At 36.0% G+C, this 18,062-nt stretch overlaps 1 protein-coding gene across 22 annotated transcripts in view; it reads left to right on the forward strand.

Moving 5' to 3' along the window:
• LOC109428702 (glucose transporter type 1) overlaps positions 1-18,062 on the forward strand; it is a 916,963-nt gene that overhangs the window by 832,309 nt on the left and 66,592 nt on the right. The window contains exon 18 of one of the 22 annotated variants that reach the window (XM_062852212.1): positions 3,467-3,567. The exons of 19 other annotated variants lie outside the window; for them this stretch is intronic. In XM_062852212.1, the coding sequence (XP_062708196.1) occupies positions 3,467-3,567 (101 nt within the window). Of the gene's footprint in view, positions 1-3,466; positions 3,568-3,829; positions 4,133-18,062 lie in introns of those variants that run through there. 2 more of the 22 variants (XM_062852213.1, XM_029879731.2) reach the window with 2 other exon arrangements.

Consider the following 18,062-nt stretch of genomic DNA (forward strand, 5'->3'; position numbering starts at 1 on the left):
GAATTCCACAAGGAATTTCTTCAGAAATTCATTCAAGAATCCCTCCAGGGATTCGCCCGGAACTTTCTTCTGTGATTCTTTCAGGAACAACTGCCGGAATGCCTACAAGAACTCTTCTTGGGATTCCATCAGGCATTGCACCTGGAATTCTTTCAGAAACTCCTCCAGGATTTCCTCTGGAACTTTAGCGATTTCTTTTGATTTCTTCAGAAACTCCTCCTGGAATTCCCTCAGTAATTGATCCTTTGATTTCTTCAACAATTCTTCCTGGGATCCCTCCAGGAGTTACTCCAAGAATTCTTGTAGGATCCCTTTAAGAATTCCTGCAGGATTTGCTCTAAAAAATCCTACGAAGATTCTTCCAGGAATTCCACTAGGAATTCTGCTAGAGTTTCCTCTAGGAATTCTTCTATAGATTCCTCTAGGAATTCCTCTTGAGATTCCTCCAGGAATTTCTCTAGAGATTACTCTAGGAATTCCTCTAGAGGTTCCTTTAGGAATTCCTGTAGATATTCCTCTAGGAATTCCTCTTGAGATTCCTCCAGGGATTCCTCCAGGAATTTCGCCAGGGATTCCTCCTAAAAGTGCTTCAGAGATTCTTCAAGGAAATCCTCCAGGAATTTCTCCAGGTATTCCTCGCGGAATTTATGCAGGAAGTTCTCCAGGAAATCCTCTAGAGATTTCTGAAGGAAGTTCTCTAGAGATTCCTCCAGCAATTAATACAGGCATGTCTTCAGGAATTTCTCTAGGGATTGCTATAGGCATTCCTCCAGAAATAACCTTTAGGAATACCTCCAGACATTTCTGCAGAACTTCCTCCAGGGATTTCTGTAGGACTCCTCCAGGATTTCCTCCAGGAACTCCTCCTTTAAGAATTCCACCAGGAATTATCACAGGATTTCCTTCGAAAATTCTTCCAAGAATTCCCCCCGGAGTTTATCCAGGAATTATTCCAGGAAATATTCCAAGAATTTCTCCAGGGGTTCCTGCATGAATTCCTCCTGAGATTCCTCTAGGAATTCCTTCAATGATTTCTACAAGAATGCTCAAGGAAATCCTTCAGGGATTCTTTCAGAAATTCTCCCAGAAATTACACCCGGAATTTATCCAGAAATTACTCCAGGTTTTCCTCCAGGCATTCCTCCAGGATTTCATCCAGGCATTTCTCCAGGAACTCCTCCAGGATCCAGGAATTCCTCCAGGAATTGTTTCAAGAATTCCTCCAGAAATACAACCGAAATTTTGCCATGAAATCTTCCAGGGATTCTTTCGGAAATTCTTTCAGAAGTTTCTTCAGGAATTCCTCCAGGAATTTCCCAAAGATTTCTCAGGAAATTCCTCCAAGGTTTCCTCCAGGAATTTATCCAGGAAATTCTTGCTGGATTTTCTCCAGGAATTATTTCACGGATTCCTCCAGACATTCCTCCAGGAATTCTTTCCGGGATTCCCCTAAACATTTTTCCAGAGATTGCTCCAGGCATTTATCCGATGATTCCTCCAGTAATTCCTCTGAAATTCCTCTAAAAATTTTTCTAAGAGTTTCTCTAGGAATTTATTTAAAGTTTTCTCCAAGGATTCCTGCATGAATTCCTCCTGAGATTCTTCTAGGTCTAGGAATTCCTTCAATGATTTCTTCAGAAGTCCTCAAGGAAATCCTTCAAGGATTCCTTCAGAAATTCCCCCAAAAATTCCACCCGAAATTTATCCAGGAATTACTCCAGGTAATACCTCCAGGCATTCCACAAGGATTTCATTCAGGCATTTCTCCAGAAACTCCTCCAAGAATTTAACAAAGAGTTCTTCCAAGAATTATTTCTTCAAGAATTCCTACAGGAAATTCTCCAGATATTGATCCAGGAATTGTTTCAAGAATTCCTCCAATAATTCAACTGGAATATCTCCATGAAATCCTCCAGGGATTCTTTAGGATATACTTTCAGGAGTTTCTTTAGGAATTCCTCCAGGAATTTCCCAAAGATTTCTCTGGGAATTCTTCCAGTGTTTCCGCCAGGAATTTATCCAAGAAATTCTTGCAGGATTTCCTTCAGGATCTATTTCACGGATTCCTCCAGATATTCCTCTAGGAATTCATTCAAGGATTCCTCTAAGTATTTTTCCAGTGATTTCTACAGGAATTTCTCCGATGATTTCTCCAGTAATTCCTCAGAAATTCCTCTAAGAATTCCTTCAGGAATTTCTTCAAAGTTTTCTCTAGGGATTCTTTCATTCAAGGATTCCTCCAGAAATTCTTCCCGAGATAGTTCCACGGAATTTCCCCAACAATTCTTCTACAGATTTTTCCAGGAATTCTTTCTGGAAGTCCACCATGTGGAATCAATGCATATACCAGACAACTACACCCCCCTCCCCCCCCCCCCCCCCCCCCTCACAGCTACGCCAATGCCAATACATCGTTTGAGAATCTCTGAAAACCCCAGAGACTCAATAAAACATTTGAAAACAAAATTCATTCGAAAAAGAAATATGAAATTTGAAAATACTGTAACATTCCTTAAAGGAGTAAATGCATAATTTATGTTGAAAACCAAACATGTAATTTATAATTGCAGAGAAAATCTCAGGAAAAACTTCTGCAGAAGTTACCCAGAGGAACTTGAAAGAAATCTGAGACAAAGAGACAAACTCGGGGACATCACTTGAAAACTTTCCTGGAGGAAATGCCAGTGAAATATTGTAATCCTGGAAAACTTCTAAGAGAAACATGGCTGAAAGATATCTCTATGGGGACGTCTGCAGTAAAGTCGAAAGTCGCTCCTGTCAAAACCTCAGGGAAAGCTCTTGAAAAAAAAAATCGGGAGAAACGTCTGTAGAAATCCTGGTACAAACTCTTGAAGAATGTCGTGGCGAAAATTCCGGATGGATCTATTGTGAAGCAATCTCTTAAAACAATCCTGGAAGAAATCCTGTGAACATATTTGGGAGAAAACCTGGGAGGTAATCCTAGGGAAATTCCGGAGCAAACATTGAATGCAATCCCGGGAACACAAGGGATAGATCCAGTGAGGAGCTCTGGGAGATAATTGAAATGCAGAATGAAACACCAGGCACAATCAGCAAAAAAAGGAAAGAATTTTGTGAGGAATCCTAGTTTGAATTCTATACAAACTCCTCCAAAAGATTGTAAGCAGGAATTTCTACTAAAGCTATCGCCATAAGAAGAATGCAAGTTTTGAAATTTGTCTACACGTTTTAAAAAAAAATGAAAATGTCATACAAAATTTAAAATTTTCGTTGTTTCCACAGTTTTGCGAGACAGGTTTGAATGAGCGCGTGTGATCATCGATACCACAGACATCACCATCATCATCCTTCAGAAAACAACAAAAACACTCAAATCCTAACACGAACGAACCAAATCTTTCTTCTCCCATCTCCGCACTCTATCGGTAACACTCGAAACAAACAAACTGCCGGTACCAAATGTATTTTGAAAACCGAACCATAGCGAAACTCAATCTCTGCCGCCATGTTCTACCCAACTTAGGACATTCTTCCGAGCATTGCTTGCCGCCCCTAGCAAACTACTAGCACAATGTTTTGGTAAAGGTAACCTTTTTGGTGTAACAGTTGACTTTAGATTTCCTCTCTTTCTCACTTGGCTTGGCTTGGTTGCGCTTGCTCCCTGCTGATCACGTCAGAATATTGCCCGTTTGAGCACTCGTTAGAACCAATTTTAGATGGTATCAACCAAATGTGCACTTCTACTATCCAAGCTAATACTAACTACTAATTACTCACAAAATACACCGAACATTAGATTTTTTTGTTTTTATTATTTATTTTATGCCTTATTGTTTCCTAATTTTAGCGAAGACACAGAAAGCCGAGACACCGTCGATACCAATACAATTCCGATGAACAACTCAAACAACTCCAGTCCACCAGATTCCTCGACTAATGTTAAGCCTACTGGTGGAGAGAAATACGATGAAAGATTGTAGATTATGTTGTTCAATGCTTCTTATCATAGAAAAAACGCCGTTTTCAATTTATTTAAGTTAATTGTTTCCCATTTATGATCAACTTCTCCTTATGAGTATTTCTTGTTCAGATTAAGTACTTATCCGTTAAGATTAAATAATTATACTTTTAATAAATATGTGTTCTATTATTTAATGTTTCTAATCACTGCATATCACTGTTCACCAATTTATTCAAATTTCAACAATCCACCCGCTTGCTACAAACCAAGCTTAAAGCCAGAGTATATCAATGAAAAAATTATTTCGCTCAATTTCATCCGTTCCGAACGCCTCCCCGTCAAGCATCAACCGTACCATTCTCCCCTCCGTCGCGTCGCCCGCAAAGTACACAACTCATTATAATTTATTTTCACTTTCTCAAAAATAATTTCCCCGAATAATCACCCACGCGTGAGCCGTGCCCTCCCGTGCCTGCCTCGCCTCACCTTACCTAACTTACCGGTAAACAATAAGCATCTTGAACAGTGGTTTTCAACCAGGTTTGAGCGAAAACATCGGGCAATTGTTTGATAAGCATAAGTTTGGACATGCCGTAAAATTTTCAAAAATGTTTCTTTTTAAAGACAACTTGTAAGTTATTTTCTTTAAATATGTCCTTTTTTATTCGTAAAAAGGGCTCTTTTTGTTTATTTAAAGCTGTCCGAAATTGACTTTTCTTTGAATACCGAAACATACTATTTCTAAATAAATTCTTTCTTTTTTATGAAACAAGTTAGATTATATTTTTTTATTTTTTCTATTTGGTCGGCGTTAAGTCAGAGAGGACCATGTGTCTTTTACTTAATTTCTAGAAAAACGACTTTAAAGTTTGCAACTCTATAAATTTTGAGTTTTTCAACAAATGTTCTTGAATTTTTGTCATATATCTTAATAACTATTCATCACAACATCGCTCTGTATTGATCGCGAAAAAACGTAAAATAATGCTTGAAACCGAGAAATTGCTAAGTAATTGATTGTACTTAGTCCACTCTGACTGAACGGTTTTTGGAAAATCTTCAACCAACTACAGTTTTCACTTATGTTTTTACATATTTGATGAAAAAATAATGCACAAGCAGGAAAACAGTCAATAGGAGTAGTGTATAATGTGAGCAGGAAGTTTGCAATTTGTTATTTCTGTTATTACATTGTTGATAACCATTTTCAATTTTTATGTTCAGTCAGAGTGGACCAAGTACAACAGTTCAATATCACATGAAGGGTAGTCAAATTATGAGCTATTTAAGGATTTTCAATTTGAACATTTAATAGCTAACTACTTTTAAATGTATTCTAATAGTTCGGTACGTTTTTGAAATATTGTAGTTACACAGTTCATAATAATTTATTCAGAGGACTGGCACTTTTCAAAAATTCGTTCAGACAGAGTAAACCAAGTACACAATTCTTAAATAATCGGTAAAATCAATTTCTTCATGAAACGGGTATTGGTACATTTCAATATGATGCCCAACAGCTACTAAACAAACATATTTTGATTTGGAAAGGATTACGAAGAATAAGGTAATTTCAACTATTTTTCTTAGAGACACATGGTCCACTCTGTCTGCACGCGAAATGTCACAATATGCTTCAACACGATGATCTGTAAAATACGATATTGACCATAATAAAAGGAAATTTCACGTGCTTTTTTTATCAATAATCATCAGAAAATACGTTAGGGAGTCATACGATTTGGAAACGTATCACATTTTGATGATAAATTATTTTATTTATTGGATTCTAACCAATACATATTTTTTCAACTCTCTTGACATCAAGCATATGGTCCACTCTGACTGCACACTATTATCGATTTTTGCAGTTCAATCAAAAGGAAATTGTGATATAACTCTCGTTAATAGTAACATTAAGAAAATTGGGTGAATGTTCCAAGTAGCTTAAGTAATTCTTAATCGGATGCCCTTAAAATCTAATTTTCGTCAATTTTGTTACTTGGTCCCCTCTGACTTAACGCCGACCATTTTCTGGTTACTATTTAGGTTAAGTTCTTCACTAATGTAGTTCAGAGTAGAATGCCGCAAAGCGGTAAATTCTCTTATTAAAAATAACCCAAGTAACATTTTGATGACAAACTGGTCTTGAAGAGATGTTTAGAACCGTCATAAAACCAAATACCATGGTTTTATGGCGGTATTAAGAACCTCTTCTTGGCTATTTGACTAAAAAATGTTACTTAAAACAAAATATTAATAAATTTATATTTGTCAGCTTTTTGAAGTTTTGAAAAAATATTTAAATATTTTGATAGAAAACAACTTTGTGTCTGCTACGATTTTGATATATGGTCTCAAAAAAACTTATGGACATTTTTTTACAAAATTGAGCATAACTTAGGGACGAAAAACGCATCCAAAAAAATTCTGGGATCGAATTATAAAATAATCTTTAAAGTATTTTTTGATAATATCCGTAAGATTTGGAACTGTTATCCCTGCTTATCTTTCTGAACTTCATAAATGGTGAAAACGGTCGAGGAAAACGCGTTTCTTTTATCATCAAAAAGTGTTTCCGCAATGCTTTGTTCTGGATTTTGACTTTCCGACCCAATTAACATTTTTATGACCAAAAAATCTTGTAGAGGTATTGCGAACCACCATAAAAACTAATACCTTTTATTTCGATTTTATGATGGTCCTAAGAACCTCTTCTAGTCATTTTGGCTGAAAAAATGATGCTTGGGGAAGTTGATGATGTCAAAAAATATTTGTTGTTCATAATTAACCCTATAAGGATGTTGGGGTCTATATGACCCAGACAGCCAAGCTAAACGTGCACTACGCCATCGTGATGCGGAAAACCTAACATCTTAGGAGGATTAAATGATCCCTGCTGCAGCTCGTGAATAATGTTTAATTAGAATCTGGTACCCTTCAAGTTTTTCAATTTTTTTTGAAATGTTAATGGTTTAGGTTTTAAAAATACCTCATTCCAAATTTTTGGAGAGCATTCAGTTTAAGATTGAATCTATACACTAAATTCTGTTTTTACGCGATGGATGCGTTCGCGCAAAAAAAAAAGATCGTGTAAAAAAAGTTCGCGTAACTTCGAGAATTCGCGCAAAAAAAATCCAAAGGGAATTTTTTTTACGCGATTTGCCCTCCGCAAATGACCAAAATCGCGCAGTGGCGTAACTTCGAGAAAATCGCGTAAAAAAAGTCGTGCAAAATAAAATCGCGTGAAAAAAAGTCGTGTAAAAAAAGAATTCAGTGTAATCTGATCACAGGTTGGTGCTGATCAAACGATCAAATTTTTGGTGTAATCCATTATTAATTTATTCTATTTAGAGATACTTCTCATTTTTGTTGAGAGTTTTTTTATGTTTATCCCTCTGATGCCCAACCCCGCCTTTTAACGGGGTATAGTTTGATCGATTTTGTATTTTTATTCCCGGGCAATCAAAATTTGTATATTTGTGGCTGATATCTAGGACTGTTTTGTACATCTCAAAATGATTGAAGCGTATTTACATTGTTGTATATCATTGAAAAATTGATATTTTGGTCACCTTTTGATATCATTATTTCTTTTGTATTGAATCAAAGAGACAAATTAATTGTAACGTATTTAAATTTTTTCCTCAATCATTCTATTATGGTGAAAGAGTTTATGAGAGTTGAATACACTCTAAAATTATTTTTCTTTAAGTTACAAGAAAAATAAAATTTTCCACCAAATCTCGAAATGTTTTCGTTTTAAAAAAAAATACTATCCCAAATAGGCTTCCAGGATTTTTTTTTGCGTTTATTATAGAGGTTTTAAACCAGAAGGGTTCCAGGAAAAAATATAAAAGTGTAGTGATGTTCAGAAGTAAAAATTATTAAAATTAAAAACCGAAATTCACATTGCGAATTTAAAACATGTTTGAATAAATTTTAAATGACGAAAATTGATATTTAGATCAAAATCAAAAAAAAATATTGGAGGGTTAATATCTGAATCCACTACACAATGGGTCCAGAGCCGTATTTACGAAGACAAAAATGTTTGTGCCTAAACCATAAGTTTTAGATACATGGTGTCTTTGGGAAACTTTCTTCTTATTTATCGACCTTTTTTCTCATTATTGTGAAATTAGGGTGGTCCCTCTAGTTTCGCTGATCCAAACATCTGCTTTTTAAAAGTTTTATGTACGTTCACAAAGTGTTCTACAAAGTTGTAAAAGAACTTATTTGGAGCAAGTTTGCCGAAGAAACCATTATTCTATCTCTTATGGTTCCTAACTTATAATTTTTTAAAAGATTCATGTTAGGGTGATCGATGAATTTCAGTTTTCCTGAAATAACTTTTATTGCGTTCGTTTCTCGTAAATACTTCGTCCCGAGCACTTTTAGAACTATCAACGACGCATATTTTTTCCAAAGAGCTCAAAGTTCTAACTCTCATAGTTAAAAAGATATTGGCATTTTTCTTCGAAAAATCACTTTTTTTTTCAAAATGTCATATCTCAAAAAGGAGCAAATGGATTTTTAATCTCCCGGTTGCATTAGAAAGGTCGTACTCTGTTCTATTTATGGTGAAAAAACTGTAGGTACCTTTTTTGTTTAAAGCTTTTTATTGAATTTTGAAAATACGATTTTTTCATGGAAAAGCAGCTGTAACTTTGAAAATCGATGAGATACAAACTTGGCGTCAAAATTGTGAGTTTTTGGATGCTATTAAAGTGCCCAGAACAAAGTATTGCGAAAAAATCAACGCAAAAAATTATATTGAGTAAAAACAGATTTTCGTATGGAAAGCGGAACAATTTCAGCAAACCCGACTAGTCTTTGTTAGATAGATCGAAGTAACCATGTGGAAAATGTTTAAATTTGCATATAATCCATAATTCGTCAATGAACTCAACTTAAAATGTGATTTTGAGCCGATTTCCATCAATTTAATTTCAATTCTATCACTTCAATGTATGGATAGTGCAAAAGTCAATCACTAGTATATGTTTATGTTAACGTAAAAGCCTATCAAAGTTACATGATTTACAATATCTTATCAACATTGTGCCTAAATAGTGATGACAGTATAAATAAACATTGGTTCTACAATGAAATGGATGACCATTTCCCAAGCTACTTTGATCTATCTAACAAAGACGAGTTGAATTTGCTTGAAATGTGTCATTTTTCATATGAAAATCAGTTTTTACTCAATATAATTTTATGTGTTGATTTTTTCGCAATACTTTGTTTTGGGCACCTTTATAGCAGCCAAAAACTCACAATTTTGTCGAAGACGCCAAGTTTGTATCTCATCGATTTTCAAAATTAGAACTGCTTTTCCATGAAAAAATCGTATTTTCAAAATTCAATAAAAAGCTTTAAACAAAAAAGGTACCTACAGTTTTTTCACCATAAATAGAACAGAGTACGACCTTTCTAATGCAACCGGGAGATTAAAAATCCATTTGCTCCTTTTTGAGATATGACATTTTGAAAAAAAAAGTGATTTTTCGAAGAAAAATGCCAATATCTTTTTAACTATGAGAGTTAGAACTTTGAGCTCTTTGGAAAAAATATGCGTCGTTGATAGTTCTAAAAGTGCTCGGGACGAAGTATTTACGAGAAACGAACGCATTAAAAGTTATTTCAGGAAAACTGAAATTCATCGATCACCCTAACATGAATCTTTTAAAAAATTATAAGTTAGGAACCATAAGAGATAGAATAATGCTTTCTTCGGCAAACTTGCTCCAAATAAGTTCTTTTACAACTTTGTAGAACATTTTGTGAACGTACATAAAACTATTAAAAAGCAGATGTTTGGATCAGCGAAACTAGAGGGACCACCCTAATTTCACAACAATGAGAAAAAAGGTCGATAAATAAGAAGAAAGTTTCCCAAAGACACCATGTATCTAAAACTTATGGTTTAGGCACAAACATTTTTGTCTTCGTAAATACGGCTCTGGACCCATTGTGCACTAGTTTGAAACAAGTTCATATCTGAATAGCAGAGTCTCAATCAAAATAATCAATAATTTAAGCGATTCTGTTTAGAATGAACCTAAGAAATGATAACGAATACTATTTTTATCTGCATGAGGTAACTATACTGCCACTACTGTAGGTCAGATGAGACCTGTGGTATTTCAAGAAGTACCTAATTTGCAAGGAGATTGCTCCAAATCTAGTAGATATACATATCCGGCAAGCCAGCGACTCTGACAAGATGTATTCAATTCCATGTGGACACGGCTGAATCTGGAATGTTAAATCCATCTAGAAATTTCTCTATAAGGATTTTCCAGAAATTGTTTCAAATTTTCTTTCTGGAAGTTGTTTAGTTGTGTTCCTCCTGGCGATTTTTCCGGATTCCTACCGTCATATTCCCAAGATTTGAAGAATTCTTTCTTGAATTCTTCCTTGATTACTGAACTCCTGGAATTTTCACGAGAATCCTACGGAATTGTTGTCCAGAATTTTTTCTAAAGTTTTTTCTGGTATTGTTCAAAGAGTCCGTGGGATTTTTTCCAGAGTTCTTTCTACGTTTTCCCCAAAGATGTTTTCATAGATTTGTTATTCAGAATTTATATCGAGATCTCCACAAAAGCTTCTCTCAGATGTTGTTGCGGAATTTCTCCTAGAATTTCTCTTGGGATTTCTCATGAAAGCTTCTCCCGGTGTTCCTCTTGGGGCTTCTTGGAGATTTTCACAAATTTTCTTCAAGATTTCTTTTTTGGATTGTTTCCGAAATTTCTTCAAGAAATTTCCGAAATTACCGTGACTTTTCTTCCAGATTTTTCCCCGGAATATCTACAGAAGCTTCAGCCAGGATGTTTTCTAAAGTATTAATTTCAAAGTTCCACCTTTCGAAGTTTCACCTGAGGTTTTTCTTAGAGTTTTTCCCGGTTCTCTCTGAAGATTGCTGCCGATGGTTTCGGAGTTTTTCTACGCTTTCTCTTGAGCTTTCCATCGAATTGCCTTTTGGAATTTCTGCCGGTGCTATTGCTGAAATTTCACCTGGAGTTCTTTCCGTGGATTCCACTAGATTACAGCATTTTTGAACTCGGTAAGCTGATGATCATTTTTGGTGTAGAATCATGCCCTGAGTTCGAAAACGTGAAGGAAAAAAAATACAGTAAAGCGGAAATTTTTTCGACTTTCCATACAAGGATGATGATTTAAAATTGATTTTTGTTCTATTTTTAAGCATAGTCGCTCACTTTACACATCTCATTCTCCGTTATCAAAGCTCCGATTGAGCTGAATTTTTTACTGTAACTCGCCTACATATGATATGTCAAATAAACGTTGAGAAAGAATTTTTAGATTGTTTTTTCTTATTTCAAAAAATACATTTCTTCATATATTTTTGGAAATTTGGCTAAAATTTAAGGAGATTGTCCCAAAAACTCGCCAATTTCTTGAATTTCATCAATCTGACGCAAAAACTGCATTCAGATGATCAAATGGTATTGTATTCAGCTTTTAATTTATAGAAATAGATTTGAAATTGGTTGAACAAAACGCAAGATATTTAAATTTTTGTAAATTCCATATGTTTAAAAATTTTAAAATTCAATATTTAGCTAAAACTCAAAAACTGCTCTACTTCAAATTTTTTGAAGCGCGGTTTCGAAATCAGCGCAAAATTGTGCTTCAAAAATTTTGGTCAATGACAGAAGTTCAAGACTTTCGTTTTATTTTGTAAACTAGTGTTCTTCTAGAGCTTTTTCCAGGCTTTTCCTCGCAGTTGTTTAAAGAATTTGAGATATTTTTTAAAGATTTTCTCGATGTTATTTCCAGAACTCGTCCGGAAATACTCAAGAACATTGTCTCAAAATTCGGGGTGCTCCTTCCGGAATTTCTTTTGTTTTTTTTTAGAGAACTCCGCAAGATCTATTGGAAAATATTCGAGAGGAATTTCGAAAGTAATCCTGGGAAAAATTGGGGCGTATCCGAAAAACAGTTCTGGGAATAAAACCGGACGGAAATATTAAGTAAGAACACTGAGAACCTCTAAGAGAAATCCCACGAGGACATCCAAGAGAAATGTCGGAAATCTTTGAGGAAAAAATCCTAGAAGAACTTCTGTAAGAATCTCGGGAAAAAACGAAACTGTTGGATAGCTATTTCTACAAAGGGAAATTCCTGAAAAACAACTTTAAATAAATTTCGGAAGGATTTTTGGGAGGAATCCAGCGAGAAACTCTGAATCATATCTATGGAAAAAATCGGAAGAAAATTTGGAAACCCTGAGATAACCGGCAAAATTTAGGAAGAGACTATTTATATTCGCTTATACGTTGACAACCGCTGGATGAAAATTTGGATGAACTGGGAAACGCCAGAAGAAATCATGTAAAGTAGACTGTAGAGAATAACGTGAGAAATTCTTAAAGGAATTTCAGAACAAATTCTGGATGAATCAAATGTTTATACAAATCTTTGAAGGAATTCCTCATGCTTGAAAAAGTTTTAGAAAAGTAATCATCGAAATAGCCCGGATAATCGGTACCGCCCATGTTTATTCAAAACTAACTGTCCTGACGAACGTCGTACTGTTCATAGAGAAGTCGCCCGCCAATTTATTTGCATGACAGCCCCTTTCGAGAGAGAAGAGGAATCTCAATCAATGTTAAGAACCTTCCCCTGTCTAAAAAAAAACTTCTGCATGCAAATCTTCACACCAATCGATTTAGTAGATTCCGAGTCCATTAAGGTCAAACAAACAGACAAAAATTCATTATTATATATACAAAAAGATTGCTGATAAGTAATCGTAGTTTCGGGTTTTTGTAAGATTTTTATTCAAATTACTACTCCACCAGAAGAACAGACAAGTCCAAGTCCAATTTCAAAACTATGTATGGAATTTAACGGTCATGCGGTCTGTGGTAATACTGATTGCACGCCTGCATGTTTTATGGTATTCCTTTTTTAAAAGAAAATTTCGGTTGAAATGTCAAAGCTATTTCTTGACATTGCCCCAAAAAAATCTGATAAAAATCTAATAATATTCCTTAACCAATTTTTGCATTATTTTTTAAAAAGTTTTGCATGGAAAAATTCTAGAAACAACTAGACGATTTGGTGGTATTTCTTAGAAATATATAAAATTTGGGCTTATTTTTCAATTTTAATTCTTTTTCGAAAAATTTCACATCGAAATTAGGCAATAAGTCCAATTTTTATGAAATACTTTTCATAAACTATCCAGAAAAAAGCCCTCAAAAATTAAGTAAAATGTAAAGGGAAAATGCGTAAGATTTATTATCCAAAAAATTTCACCAAATCGATAAATTGAAATTGACTCCTCTGGAAAACCTGAAAAATTCATAAAATTTCGTTTTGTTATATGAATAGATTCCCTGAAATCGTAGAATCCGTATCTGGACATTTGTTCCATTCTGGATTTCGACATTGAGGCGTTTAATGGATTCAATTTCTTATGTTTAAAACAAAACAATGTTATTTTCCAGATGTTGAACAGTAATCACCTAGCTGGGAATTAAAATGATTATAAACGTTCGCCAAATTGTCCCTTAAATCTCCGCTTGTTCAACCCTAATAACTTTATCGTTCCTGAAGCATCATATTTCCGTTAGTTCTGGACAAATTTTCAAAAAGTTTAAATAAAACTAACCAGTAATGGTTGAAGCTTCTATATCTGGAACAAAAACGTCATGGGCCACATGGCTCCGGTGTTTTTCCGAGGTATCGTGAGATAGACTCCGGGTGAGGGTACGCATGCCAATACATGCTTTTCGACATACCAAACATCATGAATTTACAAAATAAGTTTATTTTTAGTTATTTCAGGATTTTTTTGTAACTTTATTCCGGAATCTTTCAGACACCTGGTTGCCTCGGGGAAATGCCCAATTTCCGATCATTCATGAAATCTGCCTTGCGGCATGACAACCTTCAAGAATTTACCATACATAGTAATTAAAGGCTAATTTGAGCATTTTTCTGGTCACATTCCGGTATCTTGCGACCACTTGCTTAACTCGAAGAAGTGATCAGTTTTCTGACAAATATCATGTTAATTCACGACGATATAGGACGAATTTGGTAAAGGATATTCCGGGTTTTGTCACATTTGCCACTTTCTTGGCTCTTCGTCATCTGGTTTAGTTAGTCAGAAGATTAATCTGCGATTCGTGAAACTCTGCTAGACACTTCATTTAGAATTTCTGTTCTTGCATGTATCATGCATTTTTTTTAGTCATTTTTCCAAGAATTCCTTCTGGGATTCCTCCAGAAATCGTTTCTGTTAGTCCACCAGAAGATCCTTCTCAAATACTTCAAAGTTTTTTTCTTCTGAGGGTTCCTTCTGGATTTTCTTTCCTCCTAGGGTTTCTTCTGTCTCTTTTCAGAAATTTCCACTTGAAGTCCTGCAGACAATCTGTCTGGAATTTCTCAAAGAGATCTATATGAAATGACGATTTTCTAGGAATTTGTTCTAGGATTTCTTCAGATATTTCTTCTGAGACCAAGCATAGGTCCCTCTCCGAATCTAGAATCTGTTCTCTCTGGGATCCCTCAAGGAGTTGCTTCAGGGAGTTTTTTCTACACCTGCAGTTACGTCTGGAAATACTCCAGAATACCGAATCTTTCTTATCTTGCTTGTTTTCTCACTTCTCCAGAAAGGAGGAATTCATTGCTCAAGGAAATCGTTTATATAGGGATTTTTCCTTATTTTATTCTTGAGATTCCTTCAGTAGATCCTTTTTTTTTCCTGTTGGGGAAATTAAGTCACTGCGTCCAATAAGCTGAACTTTTTTGGCATAATCCTTCGTGTGTCCTTCCTTTAGATCCTGAGATTCCAAAAGTAACATCTAGAAATAAAATCAGAAGGATCTTCAGGAGAAAGCCCTGAAAAAAACTTCTTGAGGAAGCCCAGGAGACAATCATTGAAGAATCTGAGGAGAAACTTCTTGAAGAATCCCAAAAAAATCTTTTTTGGAGGAACCTCAGAATCCCAAAAGCAATTCCTTGAAATCTTCCGGAAACACTAGGAGGAGTAACACATTAAAGTCTTAAAAATTTCCAATTTGAGAAGTCTCGGAAAGGTCTTTTTGAATGATCCCAGATTAAATATCTGGAGGAGTTCCAGAAAAAAACCAGAAAAAAAAAACACGAAAAACTCCACAACTTTTCAGGATTTGTGTTCTCTTCGTAAAGCGCTGTCCATAAACTATACGTTGACTCATGTTTCCCCTTCGCATACACCCTCCACCCCCTTTCAATAGACATATTTTTTTTTTATTTTTTCTGAACCGTAGACTTTTACCAGATCCCCTCTACGTAGTTTATGGACTGGTCCTGAGGGATTATTGTCGTCCAAATTGCCTGAAGCTTGGTCGTGTAATTCAGTTTAGTTGTCAAAGATTTAAGGTAAACTTTGAGTTCAAAATGTTTAAGAAAACACCCAATGACGAAGAGAACAAAGCTGCCAGAAATATACCGAGTACGCCTATATGAGAACTTCACTGATTTTCCTACTACCTGAATTCTCAATCATCATTCATGGGATACGCCATTAAAGCAGGTTGATAACCACTGTTCCAGCAGCTCCGAAAAAAGTACAGTTCATTCTCGCCGGAGTCGTGTCTCTGACGTTTAGAACGTACAACTTTTTAGAATGCTGTGCTTTCGCTAGACTGCCACCGCATTCGTTCTCCCTCCCCCCACCTGCTCCCCACCGTCACGCCCAGCCCAGCAGAACCAAACCGCACCCGGTCACAGACCCAGGTGGGGAAAACTTTACCAATATTTGAGCAAAAGTTTTTCCACACTTCCGTCTGCGCGATGCTTGGATTAACCTACTGCTGGCTGGGTACTGTGTAAATAGACCTTTTCCCGTGACCCTAGGCATTAGCAGTACCACCATAGCCGCCGTTGCCTCCGCTAGTATGTATGTATGTAAATCAACACCGGTGAACAAGTACTCATATTTCACGCTTTAGCCTGCCATCATCCCAGAAAGTTAGAGCTAATGGGCAAGTATAGGGGTTGGTAGTAGCAGCAATATAGAGGTGTATTACGTGAGATCCTCGGAAAGGTGCCGAGGTCACGCGTCTCACTTGAGAAATTATAGTCATTTTCAACACCTTCGGGGAGGGTTTTGTGTGCGGAGTTGTTGTGATCCCATCGATATCGTTGTCCAGGCCGAGGAAAAGATTGTGGCAATGGCTAATAGGGGTAAAACACATGGGTATATAAATCGACTGTTGGAACTATGTGGTTGAACTACGTAAAAGATTTGTTTGTAATTTTTATTCGTTTATTTTGCTTAAGATTACTAATTTATAGAAAAGAAACATGAATATATTACTAAATGTACAGGTCCGTGTTCTACCATTCGCTACATATAATTAACCCGTAAACACCCGGGACGATCTACTTTTGGTAGAAATGCAATATCTTCTTTGTTTTAAAACATTTTACCCCGGATTTTTTTTTATAGTCAAGGGGAATAGTTGTGCTAAGAAGTGCATGGTACCTCCCCCCTTTGCACCCTCCCCCCTTTTGCGGGGAGCCGAAAATACGTGGCTTTTTTTTGTATTTTTTATAAATTCTGCATGTTTTTGCTCAAATTTCATCGTTTTGCTAATCATCAATAGTTTTCACTGATCCTAGACATGCTATGTATTACTACCCATCATAGTCTGTTGAAGTTTTGATCCCAGAGCTATTCTAAGGCCTCCAAAATACTCCGAAGTTTGTGACACAAAGCTAACATTCTCAACCAAATTTTATGCACGACGAATGATCACAGAACATGGTCTACGGTACTCAAAAAGCCTCAAAGCACCCCTAGAAAATTTGCGGTACATGACTTGGGTGATCTAGGTCATCCAAACTACTCTGGAATTTATTTTCTTAAGATCTATATGCATCTACCATCGTTTGTGTTCACTCTGTTCAAAAAATTTAGTCACGTTGATGTCCTTTAGGCCTCACTATGCTATGAGCAACTTTATATTGTGGTAGTTGGACATTCCGTGAAATACAAATGGCCTCCAATACTCTTTGAAGTTTGGGTTACGATATCTACATACTGTATCATGCTTTAGTTGTGAAAAATGTTCGTGGAATGTAGTCTATACTGATGATGGAACCTCAGTGCACATCTATAATGCTTTTGGTACACTCATGGGATATTCCAGGCTTTCCAAACTATTCTGGAGTTAGGAACTTCAAGGCCTACAGGCTCTGCTCTTGTTTTTCTTTACTCTAACGGCATGTTTCTTTCACGATTGTGTCTGTTGCACCTTATTATATTACGAGTATCTCTATTTGTTGCTATTTGGGTGTCTACTGGCATACAAATGGGCCCAATGTATTTTGAAGTATGGGTCGCAATATCTGTAAATCTTAGAATATTTTTATTGTAGCGAATGCTCGCGGAATATAATCTACGCTACTCTTAGAACCTCAGAGTGCAATTCTGGTAACTTAGCAACATTCACTTGGTGATCTAGGTTATCCAAACTGTTCTGGAATTAAGACCTTCAAGCTCTACAAGCTGTACTCTTGTATCTCTTTACTTTATCGATGTAATTCTTCACCTCTGTTGTAACTCATAACACGTTGAGTATTTCTTTGTGTTCCTTGTGCATCCACTGACATACAAATGATCTTTATGGTATTTGGAAGTGCCGGAAATTACCCAAGAACTCCTCTAGGCGTTCCTCGGAAATTCCTCCAGGAGTCCCTAAGAAGTTCATCGTGATGTTTTCCAAAAATACCTGTACGAGTTTCTAGGGAATGTCTCAGGACTTCCCGTGAAATTCTTTTGGAGATTCCCAGCAGTTTCTCGAAAATTTCATGCTGGAATTCCTCCGAACGTTCCTCAGCAATTCCTCTGAAAATTCCCCGAGGATTCCATAGAAGTCCCCTAGAATTCTTCCAAGAATCCCTCCAAGAATTTCAAAAGCTCCTACTGGACCTTCCCTCAGAACTTCACCAGAGAACCCTCTAAGATTTATGCCAATAATCCATTCAAGAATTTCGCCAGAAATTCCTCCACGGATTTTTCAAGAAATTCCTTCAAAAAATCATTTAAAAAATCCTTCAGAAATTCCTTTATGAATACCTCCTAGAT

Source organism: Aedes albopictus, chromosome 2 (genome assembly GCF_035046485.1).
Source record: "Aedes albopictus strain Foshan chromosome 2, AalbF5, whole genome shotgun sequence".
Classification (NCBI taxonomy): Eukaryota; Metazoa; Arthropoda; class Insecta; order Diptera; family Culicidae; genus Aedes; species Aedes albopictus.